The sequence below is a fragment of the Artibeus jamaicensis genome, unplaced genomic scaffold, assembly GCF_021234435.1.
Source record: "Artibeus jamaicensis isolate MK-2021 breed Jamaican fruit bat unplaced genomic scaffold, CSHL_Jam_final scaffold_833, whole genome shotgun sequence".
In the NCBI taxonomy this organism is placed as follows: Eukaryota; Metazoa; Chordata; class Mammalia; order Chiroptera; family Phyllostomidae; genus Artibeus; species Artibeus jamaicensis.
In genome coordinates this window covers 2,059,076-2,080,211 of record NW_026522056.1, presented here as the reverse complement: position 1 = coordinate 2,080,211, position 21,136 = coordinate 2,059,076, and the positions used below count along the sequence as shown (strand labels likewise).

The following is a 21,136-nucleotide window of genomic DNA, read 5'->3' as shown; positions in this document are numbered from 1 at the left end:
TACCTACCTATAAATGAGACTGTACATAATTGATACCTTTTAGCCCTAACTTACAAGGATCAAATATAAGGTCTTGACATCATTAAAAATTTTGTTTCCTTAAATATTTACGCTTGGTATTAGATTCGTGTGAACAGAAGGCACATCGTTTTCAGTTGGTTGCCCTAGGAAAACGATGTCACAAAAAAAATTCTTATTGGTGCCGTATGTCTGCTCATTGGCTCGAATCACTTGATTCTTTTGAATAATATTTTTTTCTGGTTTTAAAATATCTGTGCAACTAAAACTTTTGAGAATATAAACAGACTAGAAAATTAATTAGTTATCTCATCATAAACCAATAATGTTAATTAATATATTTATATATGTCCCTTTTTTCTAATATATTCTTGTTTATTCCTGTGTGTATATCATACCATGTGTAGTATTTTGTCAACTTTTATATAAAGTAAATAATGAAACTAATTTCATGCCATTAAATATTATTATTTTATACCATGTCTCCTTAAAATGTGATCTGTGAAACTTCTGACTAGTACATAAAATTATGTATTTTTGTGGATATATGCATTTTTCCTAGGAAGAAAATTTGTGCTGTTTGTCAGATTCTCAGAAGGGTTTGTGATAGTTAAAAACAAACTTTATTTTTAAATGACTACATGATAATGTTTTATAATACATTATGTATTTCCTTGCTTTTAGATATTTAGGTAGTATAATGTGCTCTGACTAAAAGTATTTTAACCGTATAATGCAAGGATAGTATTTTATTTAGAATTTTATCTATATTTACAAATGAAACTGGCCTATAGTTTGTACTTTGGGTATTTTGTCAGTTTTTTTTTCCTTTTTTCTTTTAGATTTTATTTATTTATCTTTAGAGGGGAAGGGAAGGAGAGAAACATCACTGTATGATTGCCTCTTGTGAGTCCCCTGCTGGGAACTGGCCTGCAACCCCGGCATGTGCCCTGACTGGGAATCGAACTGTGATCACATGGTTTGCAGGCCCGCACTCAATCCACTGAGCTACACCAGCCAGAGCTTGTATTTTGTCAGGTTTTGATAGTGTTATACTGGGTTCATAAGTTAAAGTGCCGTATTCTGTACATTTTTCTATGACTGAGAACACTCCAGCATAAGAATGATAACTTACAAAAAAGCAGGCCCTTTATTTGTTTTCATTATACTTCAGTTTTAAAAGTCTGGGTTTTAAATGCCTCAGTGATAACATCTAAACATATTACTCTTTTTAAAGCCCCTCTTCCTTCTCTCTTTTCTTGGGTTAATTTGGTTATTTAAATGTTGTTAGAAACACATTAATTTTGTATTGCTGTATGAATACTAATATTTTTTAAATTCTTTAAATCCATTTTGTATCTGCGAACAAACCTTCCTAGTCAGGGCTGTGTGTTGTTCACCTATTTGTGATTTGGAATTTATGTAAATATCACCAAGAAGGTGCTTTAGGTATGTTATGCCTTAAATGGATTTTACAGTTTTCTTGGGGAATTCAGCCACTGTGTATAACTTAGTGCTGAGCTTCCAACCATCCAGTTTCCAATAGAAAACTCTGTCAGGTACTGCAGTTGCAGTCCAAATGCCATTTCCCCCTAAAAGTTCCTAGGGCTCCTTAGAGAATTCACTGATTTTAGGTCTGGAGGAGAAGTGAACTAGATGAGCATTAGGACACTTTGCAAACCAGGAGGACAACTCAGGTGAAGTCTGAAGGATGCAGGAGCCAGCTTGAAGATGCTTCCTTCATCCCAGATTGGGAATCATAGAGCATCAATGAGGATTGTAACTGATGAATTGACACACCAGATATGTTAAATTCACATTCATGATAATCAAACAAAAAGCTAATTGGTCACCATTGGGGGATGGTAAAGATGTTATCAAATATCTCCTCTCAATCTCTTGATATAGTCAAATTTCCCCCCTTTTAATCTATTGATACAGTTATAATGGTATTTTCTGATGAGGCATCTCTATCTCAGAGGAAGGTAAAAGGAGCTGACTTGGCCATTAAAGAGAAAATTCTACCCTGGCTGGTATGGCTCAGTTGCTTGGACCTTGTCCAAACCAAAAGGTCCCCGGTTCAGTTCTGGATTGTGAGTTCATTCCCCGGCTGGGGCACCCAAAGACAATCAATCTATGTTTCTCTCTCACATCAGTGTTTCTCTCCTTCTTTCCCTCTTTTCTTTTTCTTAAAAAAAAAAGTACATTTTTCTTTGCACCAGCAGTTAGTTTAAAAAATAAAATAATAATAAAAGAAAATTTTGTCTAGAAGGAAACAGACTATATCATACTATATCCAATATAATGTCTAAAGGTTAGAAAGATCTGAATAAAAATAACACAATCAGAATACTAAAAGAAAATAAAGGAGAATATTGTGTAATCTAGGAATGGGAAAATCTTAGGGCAGTAGGAAATTCAGAAGCCATAAAGGAAGACACTTACGTATAAAACACAAAAATAGAACAAACATGGAACATACCATAAATAATGGCAAATTATTTTTGAAAAAATTAAATTGTAATACTTAATGATTCACATATAGTCACTATCCCTAATACAACAAAGAATCTGTTGATAAGAAAAAGACAATCTAGGTCAAGGCTAAGAAAGACAATTCACAGGAGAAGAAAAAAACAAATGACAGTCAGCACTGTGAGAACATGCCCAGCTTCCTTTGTTGTCCGTTCAATTGCAGTGTAAGCAGTCATGGTTTTACCTAACTGATTGGCAAAATCTAAAGCAAGGATGCAGAATACTGAGTATCCTGCTGTTAGGAATTTTGATCGATATAGCTATTTGGAAAGGAAATTTGGCATTATCTATAAATTAAATATTACTTTGACTCAGCAGTTCTGCTATTAGAAATTGAGTTTGTAGAAACAAAAGTACAAGTCTGTTAGGATATCTGAAAAATGAGAATGGTCTTGTTGGGATAGCAAAAGAAGTGGAAACAATAGCAATTTAGCTTTCTCCTTACCATTCCATGTTCTTTCTGATGTCAGCGATCAGGCTGATTGGTGGGGAACGCAAAGGTGAGAAACACAGCAGACCGGAGAAGCTTCTGAGCTTGAGAGGTTCTGGGGAGAGCTAAGAAGAGAAGGTCACTTCCACTTAGTAACATGGTGCTTGCCATTGCCCTACATCATGGTCTGCCTGTAGCCGACAGGCTGAGGAGAATACATTAGCTTAAGCACCTCTGTGTTCCAGACTTGGCTCTGGAGGAGAGTCTACAGAGGGCTGGCCCACTGGTTGAAGGAGATAGAGCTGAGTAGATGGATGTAACGTAAATGGAAAAACTATGAAGCAGCTTTGAATTGAATATTTAAACAGGTGTAGTGGTCGGTATGTTTTTACTTAGGACTGAAGCAGATTCGGTGGCCCTCATGCTTAGATCTTCAGTGTTACACAGCAGAGGCCATAACTGATACTCATAATGAAGATCCTAAGTTCAAGAAAGCTTAACATGTTCTTGTAATACTTTGGTTTTAAAAGTCTGGGAAGTATGTGATTATGTTTAGAGAGATCTATCCAAATGCTTTTTAAAAACAAGTTTTAGTATATGGTCAGTTTCCCTATATCTGGAGAACTTTGCTTCTAGAATAACATTCTGTGATGTTGCTGTTAGATGATGTTTTACTATACATACCACTTTTTGATGTTTTGATGCCTCTTTGTTTTCAGTTTTTTGTAGCATCAGATCCAACCGTTAAAACTGATCGACTGTGGCATGACAAGTACACTTTGAGGAAATCAATGATTCCTTCATTTATCACGATGGATCAATCTAGGAAGGTAGGGGTAGAAGAGATTTGGGGGGCTTTGATGTTTTAATGCTATATCTACCTGGATTATGTGACAAAATTAATCTTCAGTTCAACAAAATTTTGTTGCATTTTAGGATTAGCATTCTTGAGGTGAAGTATATATTACTTAGATATACCAACATAATATATGTGTTTATTAATAACATCTGCAGAATTCATTCCATGCTATCCTACATGTTCTTGTTAGTTTTTAAGCAATAGTTGATTGGTTTCTTATGGATATTTGTTGTAGTTGGATGATTGATCATTTTGTATAAAGGTGGGTGACTCTAGGATATTTTCCTTTTTTAGGTCCTTTTGATAGGAAAATCAATAAATTTCCTACACCAGGTTTGTCATGACCAGACACCCACTACAAAGATGATAGCTGTGACCAAGTCTGCAGAATCACCCCAAGACGGTATGGCAGTGGAGGTGGTGGGTGGTGGGTGGTGATGGTAGTGGTGGTGACGGTGGTGACGGTGGTGACTGTGGTGGTCCCAATGGTGGTCCCGATGGTATATATTGCCTGAAGTATTTCTTGTTCAACAGGACTGACACATTTTCTCAATTATTGAAAAAATCTTAATACACAGTGTGATGTATATTAAATGTCTGTTACTACAAAAATTTTGAATTCCCCTTTTTACACAGGGTTAAATAATAAGTGTTGGAATAGGTGTAACTGTTTTACTCGTATTCATTACTACTTTTTAAATGTACTGACAGTATGCCAAAATAAGAACATAAGGGAAAAAGTGTTGCTAACCATACTTTGGAATGCAGAAGCTTGTCTGAAAATCAGCAAGGATTTACAAGTGTTTATTGTATTGCAAATGCTGTATAAATTTATGCCTTCATTAAATGATGTATGGTTATTCCTCATTCACTGCTGTTTTCTCTCCTGTTTTCTCCATTTGCCGTCTGCCCCAGCCTCAATGATTTCAAGATATTTTGTGTGTAGCTGACTTAACACATATAAGATTCCGGTCTTGTGTATATTTGCTGTTTAGATTGTCACCTTGGTTCATTCCCATTCACTTTGCATATGACGTTGTGGTCGCTATAGGGGAGATAATACGAAGTTACCATGGCTTTGCCTTTCATCACTTTATAATGTAGATATGGCGATAAGGTGTGCAATAGAATAACATACTAAATAAGTGATAAAAGATAGAAAGTGACAAATGAATTGAGTTGTATAGTTAAAGTGCTTGAAGTGTTTAATACAGTATTGTTAGCTATAGGTACCATATAGATGACTGTGTAGATCACCAGAATTTACTGGTATAACCAAAACTTTGTACCCTTTGACCTCTACCTCCCCATTTCCTCATCCCCCAGCTCTTGTCACCATCTTCTACTGTCTGCTTCTGTGAGTTTAACTATTTTAGATTTCACGTATAAATGATACCATACAGTATTTTTCTTTCTGTGTCTGGCTTGTTTCACTTAGCATAGTGTCCTCTGGGTCCAACCATGTTGTCACAAGTGGTAGCATTGCCTTTTTTAAAAGCTAACTAATATTCATTGTATGTATATAGCACACTTTCTTTATCCATTCGTCTGTTAGTGGACATTTAGATTGTTTCCATAGCTCGGCTATTGAAATAAGGTCACCGTGAAGGGGGTGTAGGTATCTTTTGGAAATCTGGATTCCAGTTCCTTTGGATAAATATCCAAAAATGGAATTGCTAGATATATGATAGTTCTATTTTTACTTTCTGAGGAGCCTCCATCCTGTTTTCCATATGACTGGTTCAATATACATTTCTGCCAAGAGTGCACAAGGATTCCCTTTTCTCCACATCTTTGTCAACATTTGTATTTTCTTTTTTTTTAGAGATTTTTATTTATTTATCTTTAGAGGGTAAGGGAAGGAGAGAGGGAGAGAAATATCAATGTGTGGTTGCCTCTCATGCATCCCCTGCTGGGAATTGGCCTGCAACCCAGGCATGTGCCCTGACTAGGAATAGAACCACGATCCTTTGGTTCACAGGCCGGCGCTCAATTCAATGAGCTACACCAGCCAGGGTTTTTATCTTTTGATAATAGCCATTCTCACAGGTGTGGATATACTTCTTTGTGGTTTGGTTGCATTTTCCTGATGATTAGTCATGTTGAACATCAGTTCATGTACCTGTTAGCCCAACATGATTTTCAGTATCGGAGAGTACTCACTAAAGGGAGATTTCCAGAATGTATTGGAAATGCAGTACTGAAAATCTGTCCCAGGTCAGGGCCAGCTGTAGAGACTAGGAAGCAGCTGCAGTCACTGTGTGGTTTAGGAGAGGGCTCCATGGCCCTGTGGCAGCTCCCCCTGTCAGACACCTCTCCCTTTGACCCTCTGGCCTGCCTCCCCAAGGGCGTTTATTTTTGTTAATCCTCATCTGACAATATGTGTTTATTGATTTGAGAGAGTGAGAGAGAAACATCGATGTGAGAAGCATTGATCAGTTGCCTCCCATTCACTCCCTGACGGGGAATGGAACCTGCAACTTGTTGGTGTACAGGACGACGCTCCAACCAATGGAGCCACCTGGCCAGGGCTCTAAGGACACTTACCAGTAACACATGACAACTTTGTATATACATTTCAGAATCCATAAATATATACGTGGACCCTAGGTTAGTTGCTAGAACAGGAGAGGGATGTGACCCCAGTACAGAACTTTGAGAAATACCTATGTTTAAGAGGTAGGAAAAGCAAGAAGAGCCGGAGAAGAGTTGTATTGATGGATTTTGACTTTTCCTTAGTGGCTAGAGAAGATGACCCACTTGAGAGTGCCAAGTGGCGTGTGCCCACGCTCGCCGTGGAGACGCACAGGCGGGTTGTGGGGCAACAGCACTGGGAAGCAGCTGGTCAGTGCCTGGCGCGCAGTGCCTCCCTCGAGACGGCTGCTGCGGTTCCGTTCCCGCCGCTGCCCTTTCTCAGTTGTAGCGAGGACTGCGGGCCTGCTGTTCTCTCTGCCACTGCATCTGCAGGACAAGGTGGCTTTTCTTTGCTATTAGCTTATAGTACAGTTGGGAAGATAAAAGATGTAAATCCCGAAGGACCGATAATAAGAAAAAAGCAATAGAAGAAGTCAAATTTGTATTTCTCTTTTTTTTATGAGATTTTATTTATTTATCTTTAGAGGGGAAGGGAAGGAGAGAGGGAGAGAAATATCAATGTATGGTTGCCTCTCATATGTCCCCTGCTAGGAACTAGCCTGCAACCCAGGCATGTGCCCTGACTGGGAATCGAACCCCGATTGTTTGGTTCGCAGGCCCGCGCTCAATCCACTGAGCTACACCAGCCAGGGCAAATTTGTATTTCTTATATGTGAAAAGTTTTGAAGACTTAAAAGTGCGACTAAAGAATAAGGAATAAACTTTTACAAACAGGAGCATAAGAGATGCCTAAATTGTTAAGGAATGAGTGTACAAGGGAGCTCTGTATGGTAGGTCTTCTGATAGAACACTTTGGGCTGAAATTGGTTAATTTTAAAACTTTAGAATGAACATCCTTAATGACTTGAACAATGGTATAGTAAAAACATTTCTGAGGGGAGATATTTACATTTTTAAGAATACATAAATTAGCAGAAATATAACACCCTCCTCCCTCTCCCTTGATATAGGCACAGCTCACTGAGTATGTCCTCGTGTTACTGCATCATGAAACTTCCCCTTCTGCAGAATATAGGGCATGTTTTACTCACTTGTGAACACCCTGGTTTTCTCAAGTGAGTGTGAAATTGGAGTAGTGGCAATGCTAAAGTAGGTTTTTCTTAGTGGGTCTTTTATTCTGAAGAACAAACAAAAAATAATCCTAAAGTTTTCTGATATTTTCATATTGGTAAACGAGGTAGTGGGGAAGACTTAAACTGGACTCTAAGGACCTTGCCTCTTCTTCCTTGACCTTGAACATGTATTCTACCTTTTTTGAATCTTAAATTGTTTCTTGACATGGCTAGTGCAAGTATTATGGTTTTTAAATAAAATCAGATATTTAGATATAAATGGTTTTGTAATGTAAATTAGCATTAAAAAGCTCTATTAATCTTTACATGCAATTTTTTTCAATATAAAGCTATGGAAATGCTCTTTTTTTTTAAAATGTTAGGTTTTTTTGTTGGTGCTCTTATTACATGTCCCCTGGAAAACCTTGAAAGCTTTCCCTGGAGTTTACTCTCCAATCCTCTGTCATGACTGCCCGACAGCAGCACCTACACTGAGTTTCATGATTCACAAAGCTCATTACATGCACCGTTTTGGGTTATTCTTGAAACTAGTTTTGAACATGCCTTGTAGACTGACCTGGCCTGTTGTTTGTGCTTTTCACCAAAGTGCCTTAGTGAGATTTTGAGTTAGTTACATTGTAGAAGGTAATTTGAACTGAAATCTGTGAAGTGTTGGATAGTGCCATTCTTCCTCCCACAGGCCACAATGCAGATGTCTGCTCTAAATCCAGACAGACACCAGCATTTTCATTTCCGTGGGCTCGGGAGTCCGGCGTGCCTTCCTGGCCACAAACATGCCTGTTTGGGTTACCACCAACGCCATTTGCAGGCATTGGCAATGACTTTTGTACAATATGTGTGCATCTTCAGTTTTTCCTTTGTTAAAATACAAATTATGTATGTACGTGGACTTTTTTCTTTTGTTCTTTACAGCTGCAGATTTATTCACAGATTTGGAAAATGCCTTTCAGGGGAAAATTGATGCGGCTTATTTTGAGACCAGCAAATATCTATTGGATGTTCTCAATAAAAAGTATAGCTTGCTGGACCACATGCAGGCCATGAGGCGATACTTGCTTCTGGGTCAAGGAGACTTCATAAGGCACTTAATGGATTTGCTCAAGTATGACAATTATTTTGATTTTTATAAATATATAGTAGATTTCAACATGATAAAGAGTCTTACAATTTGTATTTAATGAATAAATGGTGTTAGAGGAAAATTTGTTGAATTCTTACACAGTATATTGGTAAGATAAAATCAGAAAAGAAAATTGTCACATTGTCATGTTCAAGTCTTTTTGCTTTTGCTTGCTCTGAGCTTTGCTCTCTGGAGGAGCTGGGCCCCTGCCGGACACTGTAGCACTCACTAGCAGTCCGGTATGTGGGGGACATGCAGCATAGTTGCAGTTTGCTTAGCTTTCCTTAGAAAGTAGTCTTAACAACAAAATATATTTTTAAACTGAACTTTTTAGTTTACATGGCTTCTTGTTTTAAAAATAACTAAAAAAGCCTGATCACTGTTTTTGTTTCATTGCATAACAGTACTGAGATGTGTGTCCTTGCCCTCCCCATAGAGATGCAGACAGCTGTGTACCGGAGCTGGTCGTGCTCCTTCCTGGCTCTAGCGTAGACAGGTAGACTCCCTCATGCAGCGGGGGGAGCCCAGGCAGCACTGGCAAGAGTGAGTGTGCTGAGGGTGGGCCACCGCATGGACTAGTGATTTTCACTCTGTATCGGAATGGAAATTATTTTTCTGGTGTTCCCTTTAGGACACTTTAAAACGCTACTTTACCTTTTGGTCATTTCTGTGCGAATCAAGCAATTGTTTGGGCCTCTGGTCCTCAGACTTCAGTATGCATCAGAATCCCTTAGAGAGCTTGTGGAAGTGGATCACTGGGCCCATGCATAGAGTCTGGTTCTGTAGAGCTGGGGGTAGAGCCCAAGAATGTGCATTTCTAACAGGGCGAAGGTGATGCTGCCGGTGTGAGGACTGTGCTTTGAGAACCCTTGTTTCAGTCATAAGCTTCTGTAGCTCCATCTCTAACTAGAACTCAGTCTCCAGTATAAAAAAGCTTTGGGGGCATATATAACAATAACTGACTTTCTGCATGCTCATGGGTAATGCTGTTTGATTAATTAGCTTATGAACATGTTGATTATCTGCTAAATGTAAATGCTTTGTGATTATACTTGCTCAAGTAGCATGTCTCACTCTAAGTAGAGAAGGGGTTTGCTAGTTAAACACTGGTCATGAGGTCAGTGTCTGTTGGAAGTGTGAGTGATAATGAGTTTTTAAAGGGGAAATGTTCTTTAAATGCGAGGGCTAGAATTGGGAGTACCTGTGAGGATGTGGAATGAGTCGACCGATAGGAGTGCAGGTGGATGTGGGTAGATTAGCAAGGCATTTCTTAAGGTTAAAGGCAAAGCAAAACTTAGAGGTCGATGGCAGCGTTACAGATACAGCAGTCAGCTGACTTAACATGTTAAACCTTAGGGTAGGTTTTCATAGTCAGAGTATCTCATATTTGGGATTAAGTGAAAAAATTTACTTTTTCTCAAAGGCATGATGTTTTAAGTCTCCAGTTTTAAAGGGGAATGCCGTCAGTGTCTCAGTTGCCTCAGATGTATTGGAGCGAAGCTTACGTCCCTTTTCACCTGTGTGTGCCTAGTGTTTGCTGCCATGAGGCCTGTGGTTGACAGGGTTTACGTGCACACCTGGGGCTGGTCGGCTGTGTCCTCAGCTCGGTCATCTCTTGGTCACAGAAGTGTTAGCTTCGTATCTAGGAACCCAGATATCAGGACCCCTTCAGGAATATTTACTGATAAAGCGGTAGCTTTTAGCCTTTACAGTCATGGCATCCACCTGTCTGATCGTTTTGATGAATGCAGCCCTCTGCTCCCATTGGATTCATGTAGGAAATTGCTGTAGGCCACTTATAAATTGGAAAACTTTATTTGTTGACATGTATGGCACATATAAGTATTTTCGATTTAAACTATCAAAAATTTTTTTTTGAGAATTTAAGAAGATGCTTTACTTCCCTAAATACTTGGTGAATTCCTATTTATAGTTCATTCTGTGACTATTTTGTTACCATGTCTTATTGGTTCCATTTGTCTTTAGTTTTTATAATGTGAGCTCTTTTTATAATTTCATGTTTCTACACAGCTCATTTAGAATTCAAGTAACATTTTATTTTTAAAAAATCTGTGCAGACCAGAACTTGCCCGTCCAGCTACGACTTTGTATCAACACAATTTGACTGGCATTCTTGAAACTGCGGTCCGAGCCACCAACGCCCAGTTCGACAGTCCTGAGATCCTCAGAAGACTGGACGTGAGGCTGCTGGAGGTACTGCGAGTCTGGGTTCCGTGCAGTGCACGCAAAGCAGTGGCTCGTACTGAGACCCGCACGTTCCCCCCGATGTTTCCCAGGTTTAAGGCACATCTGGTCTCTAGTGGGTAAGAGGAGTTACTGAAGGATTGGACAGCTGTCACCTGTTATGATGTCATCTCCGACCAGTCACTGCATGTCTGTACCACACTAGGCCTCAGTTCTCACCTTACAAGGAGGGCCCCTCACAGGGTTGCTGGGCAGAGAACATACAACGCTTGTTACAGTGCCTGGCGGCATATCATGGAAGCCTAGCGAATTGTAGGTCCTGTTAACGTAACGTTGATAAGGAAGCATAGAGATGACATAGAATAATAATAGCATTTATCAAAATAGATGTTTTTAGTTTCAGCTTGATAGATGTTTCTTTGGGGAATGTATCATAAACCTCAGCAATTTGACTCCATTTGCTTAGTTATGAAGGACCATTACTAACCCAGCAGAACCTATTTTTTTTTAATGTTGACTTTTAAGGATTTGGAACATATAAGGCAGTGGGGTTTTGTCATGAAGAAATGGTGATGAATTTTCCACACATTTTACAGTGTTCATTTAAAAATATTTCATTCATTCCAGATTATTTGTAGAGCACCTACTGTGTGCCTCTCATTGTCTCAGTGCTGAGGAGCCAGGAGGTGACAGAAAGATGCAGTTCTCTGTTTTCCTGTAGCTGACTCAAAAGTAGTGAACAGTTTTTAGAAGTCATGCTTTATTTTTTTGCCTTTTCTTTGAGGATTTGACAACTTCTTCAGCATTAAGCTTAACCCTGGCGCTGGAAAGTCCTGCAGTTGTTTGTTTTTGCTCTTAGGTGTCTCCAGGTGACACCGGGTGGGACGTCTTCAGCCTGGATTACCATGTCGACGGACCCATTGCAACTGTAAGACTCTGGGGGTTTTTATCATTGTCTCTGCTGTTCAGGTTCTTAAGCGCTTTGTTGTTTTAGAATTGGCTTTCTATAAGAACTTTTAATTAAAGTGATCTCTTGACATCTACAATATACCTGGTGAATTAATACTTAAGCCAAAATTTTGTGTGTTTTAAATAATCATTTGTGAGTGCTGAAACACTGTATTATTGGTATTTTTAAAATTCTCAACATTTGTTCTATCACAGGTTTCAGCAAATATTTATAAATGGATTATTCATTTTGCTCATTTTTTCTGGATTGTAGCAACTAATTTATGGTAATTTGAAAGGAACAGTAAATGTATTTTAGGGGAGTTGTGTGTTTACCATTGAGATACAATTTGATATTTTGTATTCATTTCAACTGGTAAAAAATTATCTGTAGTATTGTTCATAGTGCTTTTACCATGCTTAAAGGAAAGTACTCGTTCTTTTAATAGTTACAGATCATAAAAGTTGTCTTCAATAGAGTTGTCTTTTTTTCTGCCTGCAGTTAAAATGCCCCTCAAGTGCTCATTTTTTTCTTTATTCAGACTTGCATAAATTCTTCTTGATCAGGATACCTCTTTGAACCTACTTCAGTCATTTTTATATCTGAAATATTGAGAAAGGACTTTAATTTTTTTAATTACTGGGAAAAGTATTCTATGAAGAAGTAATGTAATTTGGGTTTAAAATTTCTCCTTAGCAGTTCTTGCAGAGTTTTGACTCCATGGCTGTTCCTGCCTCTCAAGGTATAAATCAAATCTTCTAGAATCCTTTCGTCAAAGCCATACTCTGCCTCTTTTCAGTCTGGAGCTAACAGGTTTGCTGTTGATAAGTGCCTCTGCTGTGTCTCCTGGGAAGTGGTAGCTACCGGTGCAGTCCTTTTCACAGCTCAGTCACCGACGTTTAAGCTTTGCCAGAACAAATCTGCCATATTTTAAATGCATTAATGATGGCTCTCAAATTCAGTTTTTGGTCAGATTCAAATTTGTTTTTCCACCTTCTTTTTTTTTTCCCCTAAAATTTATTTCTTAAAAAAGATGAACATCTGGAACTTTATTTAAATATCAACTTAATATAATAATTTTTATAGTTTAGCAAGACACACTTCAATAGTGGTATGTGTACCTAGCAAATGCAAATTTGGACATTTTGAAAATTCATAGTTTAAGAATTCAAATTTGTCTTATTAAACAATAAGCTAGGTTATTAAAATATTTAAAAGATAAATACCTTGACCACAACAATAAATCAGTAGTTAAACAGGTTTTTGCAACCTATTATGAATCTCAAAGTATATATTTTAAGCATACATAGTTTTTTAGAGAGACAGCTAAGGATTGGGCTGGCCAAGGACAGGAATAAAAGGTTAGTTCTTTTCACCTTTGACTTGTATCTGAAACAGTTTTAAATAATTTTAATGTACAAAACAGGGTATTTTAACAAATTATAAAACTAGAAATTTTCTTGTTACCTTATTTGTTAATATTGTATATATTACATTTTTCATGGTGTAAAAGATATAGTAAAATCAGTTATACACATTACTTTACAAAATGTACGTGCCTTGAGTGATTGATATACTGAAAATGGTCTATTAATACAATATTATTTCATAATATTGCAGCTCTTACTAGGAAGCATTAAAGTTAATGCATTACATACCTTGTGTATAAATGATTGATCATACAACATCATATTTTTAAAATTTTAGATTTTTGAAAGCTCTAGTAGAAAGAGTCAAAGGACATTTATGTTATACATTTATTTAAAAAAACAAATTTATGGCTAGTAGGTGCCAACTTCAGTGGGTTGGTGGTATAGCCTGGGGGGCTAAATGGGAAGGAGGAAGGGATCTCATAATTGGTTAGTAAGATCTGCTATTGATATCACCTGGGAAATGATCTTTTGTATGTCTGGCCCTTTGCCATTTCAGTCGCAGGGTCTGTCTGTGTCATGGGTGGGTGTATTTTCAGCTAAATGGCCTTCCCTGTCGCCATGTTGTTGCACAGCTGCAGGTGTTCAGGCTAATATTAGAAACTGAAATGCTTTTTAAGGATCAGAGGTTGAGTTTTATGCAGTTGTATACAGAAGATAAAAGCAGGACTATTGCATTTAAAACTATACTTTTAGAGTCAGATTTTAGGAGAAAATGGGTTTTCTGCTTTTTCCCTATTAAATTTAATTTACATATTATCTATTTCTTTCCTGTTCTCATTAATTGAGATTGTCATTTTTGTGTAGAATTTAGTTATAATAGGTACATATCTTAGTTATATAATTATGTCTTATATAATGTATGCAATTTTAGCTTCTTATTAACTCTGATGTGGAAAGATCATCTTTAACCTTCTCTTTTTGACAGTGGGCAGGGTGAAATCCATTCATTTCTGTCATCGATTCCTTGGGCGTTAGAGGAGGTGTGAGGAGCTTATTTGCTTAATTTTACCTGAACTTTATTCTACAGTAGGTGATGAAGGGAAAGAACATATACATAGCAAAACTAAAATGTTACAGGATGTTTTCCTCTATATAAATGCAGTGGAATGTGAATCTCTTCCTCTTAAACAGTTAATATTTCTGGAGAATTGTTATTAAACTGAATTTTTACAAATCAGGTCACATTAACTGTACTCTGGGAGCTTGGTATTTAAAGGAGTCCTATAAGGTATCATTACATATAGCAAAGAATACTTTATTGGTGAAATTATTTTATTGGGTCACTGTTCATGTGAACAATTGGTAGAATGTTAGTAGTGTGAGTAGATCAGCAAAATAGATAATCTCTAAAACATTCATAGTTGGTGTTTGAGTTTCTTTAAAGCAGCTCCTGATCACTCCTGTTTAGACAGATAACCATCAATATTGAGCACCTACCCAGTGCTGGCACAAAAAAGTCATACAGGAGGATAACAGTCCTTGTAACAGGTGAAAAGTGCCAAGAATATGAGGCAGGTAAAACATTCTACAATTAAATGCTAACATGTAAGGCTTAAGCAGTAAATGTGTAAGTGTCTGAAGAGAGAAACTGGTGAGACCAGGGAAAGGTGTGGCCTTTGTCCTTGAGCGACAGGTGGATTTGGGCAGAGGAGAATGGTGGACGAGGCACAGGGCAGCAGTGTGAGGCGAGGCCTGCGGGTGTGAACAAACAGGTGCGCGCTAGAGTGAGAGGCAAACTGCAGGAGCAGAGCCTCGGCCCGCTGCTGAGTGCACAGGCCCTGCTTGGACCAGTTGCTTTCAGTAGCACCTGTAAATGGGCTCTCAGTAAATGAGGCCAGTTCAAATGTGCTCCAGGCGTTCGAAAGGGATGAAAATGTGCTCCTGTCTGGGCTGCACACGTCATTGGTGTCAGAGAAGTGTTCGGCTAAACTCTGCAGGAAACCCTGTTCCTTTATGCACAGGACATGCTTACACTAGAAAATTATTCATGGTTTATCAGACATTCAAATTTAACTGGGTTTCCTGTGTTTTTATTTGCTAATTCTGGGTAGCATAGGAGGGAGGTGACGTAGAAAGCCTTTCTATGGAAGGAATTGGCCTTTCCCAGTTCCTACCCACAGGGCTCGTCCTCCCTGGCTGTGCATCTGCAGTCTGTTTGCCGTGAAGTGGTCCTCAAAAAGCAATAAGTAATAAGCACATGTGTTAAAATAACCTGGAGGCCTGTTTCCAGACTGGAGATTCTCCTAGGCCCTGCTTCCCTGAGATTCGCTACCCTCTCATATCCTTCAGGTGGGTAGGATTAGAAAACACTGCTGCGCATCTGGGTTTGTTGTGAAGATTCAACATTTTAGACCAGTATTAGGCTAGGTTTAAAAATCCCAGTACACCATTTACTAGTTATGGGGCCGTACTTAGGCCTCCCTCTCCCCATCTGTAAAACTGTCATAAAAACATCTGCCTTCTATTATTGTGGATTTACTTGGCATGCTGCTTAGCACATAAGAAATTGTTGTGGTAGTTACAAAATGATAGTTTCCTAAAATGTACCATAGCAGTTGCTTACAGACTACGTAGGATCTGTTGAAATCGATTGTGTGTTCTCTGGCTTTTTTGTTAAAAAAAAAAAAAAGAAGAAATTACCGAGATCTGTGCTGGGAGAATCCTTATGTCACAGAATATCAGACTGTCTTCTGTTCTTTTTAGGTGTTTACTCGAGAGTGTATGAGCCACTACCTAAGAGTATTTAACTTCCTTTGGAGGGCTAAGCGGATGGAGTATATCCTTACTGACATACGGAAGGGACATATGTGCAATGCGAAGCTCCTGAGAAACATGCCAGGTAACCTCCCTCAGAAAGCAGTTAGGGTGACCGAGTCACAGCCAGTGTGCTTACCAGCAGCTTAGCAGAAATGAAGGTGCACTTAAAAGTAATTGACCTGAAAAGTGATTCATTATTGTGCTTTTGGATTGGGCTTTCGTGATAAGGTTCGTTTGTAATATTGCTTATCTTGGCTTCAGTGCAAATCAGGAAAAAAAAAATTGAGTCAAGTTAGATTTTTTAGACCGTGAAATTTATTTTAGAATCACATTTGTTTTTCACTGTAGTGTTTTTATGTGTACTTTAGTTTTTTTAAAAAAATTACTTTTAAGGAAAGAAAGCTGTTTAATAAAATCGCTGGCTCATTTACATTCACTTAGTGTTTAATTAAAGTCTATTTGGGAATTACCTTACTGTGTTGGTTCATGAACCAGGAGATGGAAATATTTTATAATATTATTTTATGATTTAAAAGCTATAGTAAAAATTCTCATGTCACATAGTCAAAGTTTATTTTAATGTTACAAATATTGAATGATTTCAACTGAATAAATTTGAAATCTTTGCTGGTATATTGAATTTGAATTTGGTTAAAGCCATTAACAAAATATTTTAACAAATATGTCTCTAAAGAAGAACTAAACTATTATACTCTTAATCATTTAATTGGTGAAAGTAACTAAAAAGGAGCAGTTGTTTGAAGAAAGGTGTACGTGATCTCCGCTTGCTTCCTAGGTCAAGGCTCGTCCTTGAGCAGCTCCCAGAGTTCCAGAAAAGGGCTTCCCCAGAAGGCTGGGCCCAGAGGGTACCTGTCTGTGTGTTGACATAAGGGACTGGCAGGTTCTTCGTAGCGCCCATGTTTTCTCTGTTCCCTGCAGGTCTTTTCCGGTGGTTGGGATACTTCTGCTCGTGGCCTAGCTTCCTCTGGACTCAATTTATAGAAAATTAACCATAGGGATCCTCTGAAATAGCTGAGAAGGATGTGAGGGGGGCATTTTCTTTTAAATACTGTAATGGTTGTGAATAGTAAATACTGCTTTCAACATCCACTTCCTAGTAAATGTGGGTTGACTAGCACGTGGGCGCCTCCTGGAAGGAGACCGGAGGAGGAATCAGTTGTGGAGAGAACCTCACCCGTCTCCCCGGCCTGCACCTGTTAACTCTTCCCCGTTTTCTCATGATCCTCTCTCGTTAGTGCGTCACAGGTTACTCCTTATTGCACTGGATGTGCACTTGCAGGTTATTCAGTTTGCCTGCAGTTCTCCTTCTCGGCATTCTTTTTAATACTGTTGAGTGGAGCACTTCTTAGCTGTCACTTCTCTGTGCCAGCATCTTTCTTATTGTCTGATTTAGATCAGTTCAGTGTGATGCAAATACTTTGTCATTGTATCACTCTTCTCCTTTCAAAATAAGCATCAGTATTGTGTTTAGCCCTGGGAAATCTGAGCTCTGTAACAATTTTAAATATTAGCTGGTTGTGATACATTTTTCTGATTTGAATATCAGTTTAGCAATGTCTATCTGAATTTGCTTTTCTCTTTTATTGAATAATCAGCAATGAGCTGCCTGAAGATAACTAATACATTTATTTGATTAATTTTCTGTGTGTGGGAAAAATACATATATTTATCTTTTATGAAATTAATAACTTGAATTTTACTCAATTCTATTATATGGGATTTGATTTCAGCTTCTCTCATTAATCCTTTTTCCTTGTCATTAAAACTTCTAAAATATTTTTAATAGCATATTTCCTCATGTGTACATAATTTATTTTTTCTTTTTGGTCGAACACGTAGGGTTTTGTTTTTGTTTTTACTCTTTTTCCACTAATATAAATAATGCCATAAGGTTTTTGTAAATTTCTATTTTATAAGTCTGCGAGTATTTCTTTAGAATAGATAAATTGGAAATGGAATTGCTGGGTTAACAGGTATGAATTTTAATTTTCCTTTATATTTGCTAATACTTAGTGTTTCTATTTTAACTTTGTTGGTACCTACTGTTTACTTCCGGAAAGCTGTACCAGTTTACATCCTCACCAGCACCGCTCTCACTGCTTGCAAGTGGCCTGCATTGCTGCTGCAGTCAAACAGATTGTCGGTTTGGTAAAGGAAAATAGAAGTTCATTTCAGTTTTTTAAATGCTTTTAAAATTATTGATCAGTTTAAATGCTTTCTCCTCCTCATCCTTATTCTTCTCCCTTCTCCTCTTCCTCTTCCTCTTCCTTCAGGAAAATGATGTTTTTCATCTTTGTTTCATCTGGGGTGTAATGTTCTTGCCTGTAGCACAGGGATATCAAACTCATTTTCACTGGGGGCCACATCAGCCCCGCCATTGTCTTCAAATGGCCAAAATGATTTTAGGACTGTATAAATGTAACTACTCTTTAACAGTTAAGGCGTTGAAATTACATTCAACCCTTTGAAGGCAGTGGCAAGGCTGACGTGGCCCCCGGTGAAAAGGAGCTTGACACCCCTGCTTTAGTATATAAGGAAGCATTTTAAAGTTGTTAGAGGCCAGGCAAGTCAGCACACAGAAATCAGCCAGGGAGACAGTCTTGTTTATACAGCGGATTTAGAAATGCCCCACCAACCATCAATCTGAGGCAGAAATATAAAAAGATTCTATGAAGTGCTTCCGTAAACTCCCTTTGGAGTTCTGCATATATGCACAGTGTGTATAGAGTTTGGTCACATGCAGAGTATAAGTAATTGTCACCCTGGGAACTATTTTAATAATAATCATAAAAAGAAATGGGTTGGAGTAAATAGTTACCCTTGAAAATGATGTGCTTAGGACAAGAGTTTAGATAATGGTCTACCAAGATGTTTACACCCATTTTTATATGTTTGCCATTCGGTTGTACAGAAAATAATTGTTGGTACTAAAATGGTTTAAAGATCCTGTCCAGTGGTGTGGAATTTTTTTCTGTTATATTCAGTTAGTCTAAAAAGTATCCCTATTAATGGAAACTGAACTCGTATTTCAAGTAACGTTTAACAAAATGAAGTAGAGAGATACAGGTGAGTTTGTATTCTTGACCTTTGCATATTTCCAGGAGGGAGTGAACGGAGGACCCTCTCCCCAAAAGAGTAGTGTTGAAACAATTTCCTTTTTGGTCCTTATTAGAAATGAAGGTGAGCGTGGTGGGGTGAGAGAGGTGGTCGGCTCCCCTGTGAGTGACGAGTTGCTGTGGCCTTCCGTCCGCTTCATGGACCGCTGCCTTTCATTCTCAGTGATTAGTGGTGGCGCGTCTTCCAGATGACACTGTGTTCCAGACTGAGTGAACTAGCTTAAAGATAAACAGACGTTTCTTTCTTTAAACGTTTCCTTTTGTCTCTCTCACTGTTGTATGTATGGATGAGTAGTAAGTAGTACTGAATAGTGACACATCTGTGAGATGTTCTCCCTGCTGGACTTGGAAGCTGCGGGCTCAGTTTGTCTGCACAGATCCCAGACTGCATTGTCCGGCTCAGGCCCTGCTCCACCAGCATCAGGCTGTGCCCTCAAGCTGATTTTCTAAGTTCTGCCTCGGTTTCCTCATTTGGAGGGCAGGGTGATGGTAGCACTCACCTCCTAGGGTAATTACAATGAAATCTGTAAGGTACCCAGACCAGTGCCGCTTGGGAGAGCCCCGTGTGTCCAGACATTGCTGCTTGCCTGGTGGCAGTAGCCACCAGGTGATGCCTGCAGGAGGACTGCCACCACAAGCAGAGATGATGAACACAGGAAATGCAGCAAATCCTGGTTCTTACCAATATCGTAGAATCCTTAGCCTTGAGAAATAAATCAGATGGGCAGTTTGATGAAGTCAGTTTTAAATATGGTAGCATCAGTTTAAATACGGTTGAAGGAATTATGAAATTGTGGGGAAAAGGTTTTAGGGTATTTTAAGACAGGAAACTTTCATAATTTCTAATAACACTCAGTGCTGTTTATAGTACATCTCCACGCAGGCAGATGCTTCTGACTGAGGATGCCTGAGCCACATGGTCAAGTCCTTTAGGAGCCATTTGTGTTTTTAAATCAAAGGTGAAATTCCTTCGACAGCCTTTAGAGGGCAGTAAAGAACTACAAATGAATCTAATACTTAGCTCTTAAATAAAGGATAGAATGGTCATTTTTGATGTTGTATATAATACTGTCTACTGTTAAGTTAGCCTAGTGGGAGATGTACTGTATTTGTGTATTTATTGGAGCTCCGTGCAAATGTTGCTTTGGTTTTGGGATTCTTAGCATGTGAGTCAACCATATAAACACAAGTAACTTATATTTTAACTTTGTTTTAAATGTATTTTCAAGGTGCTGGGTGAAGAGAGTTAAGGGGTGTTTCAGGTATAAGTTGTTAAATGGTATTTTTTTAGGAATTAAGGGATCAAATTATACCTTGTAAATTTAGTCTGCCTGTGAGTTGGGTGTGTAGTCAGTGAGAAATTCCGAAATACAGCATGTGGCATTGGGCTGATTTTGCACATTTGGAAGAGGAGGGACCGTGGCGGTGCTGGGACTCCAGACTTTTGTTACATGGCTCACGTTACCAGATTTCTCTTCCTCAGGCTGTGTCCTCATGGCAGCAGCCACGGGTCTCTTTGCTCTTGGAGACTTTCTTTTGGGAGAATGCCACTAAGATGCTGGGCTCCTTTTAGACACAAGAAGAGATGATTTTTCAAGACAAAACATATTATTTGGTAGTACTTTAGGACTATAAAAGAGAAGAACACATTTTAACATTGTTAAATTTGCCTTGGTCATGGAAACCTTTTGAAAAGTTGTTAAATAGTCAAGACGTAAATGAATGCAGACTACCTGCTTCAATTTTGAGGCTCTAAATCACCTACTCAGTAAATGATTATGGAGGGCCTACTCTGTGCTGCCTCTTCATATTCACTGACAGATGTGGCAGACAAGGTCCCTCTGGTAAAGAAGTTTATTGCCTATTAGGGCAAGATGTACATTTAAACAAGAACTTTAATACACTGTGATTTGCTGTTTGACATGGAAAAGACCAGGTGCTCTGGGAATACAAAAAGCAGACACC

General features: G+C 38.5%; 1 protein-coding gene across 1 annotated transcript in view; it reads left to right on the top strand.

The window, feature by feature from the left end:
* The window catches only part of TUBGCP3 (tubulin gamma complex associated protein 3), an 89,732-nt gene that overhangs the window by 49,614 nt on the left and 18,982 nt on the right, over positions 1-21,136 (top strand). The window contains exons 12-17 of the mRNA XM_037140984.2: positions 3,703-3,813; positions 4,137-4,245; positions 8,483-8,672; positions 10,769-10,904; positions 11,755-11,823; positions 15,981-16,116. Of these exons, the coding sequence (XP_036996879.1) occupies positions 3,703-3,813; positions 4,137-4,245; positions 8,483-8,672; positions 10,769-10,904; positions 11,755-11,823; positions 15,981-16,116 (751 nt within the window). The remainder of the gene's footprint in view (positions 1-3,702; positions 3,814-4,136; positions 4,246-8,482; positions 8,673-10,768; positions 10,905-11,754; positions 11,824-15,980; positions 16,117-21,136) is intronic.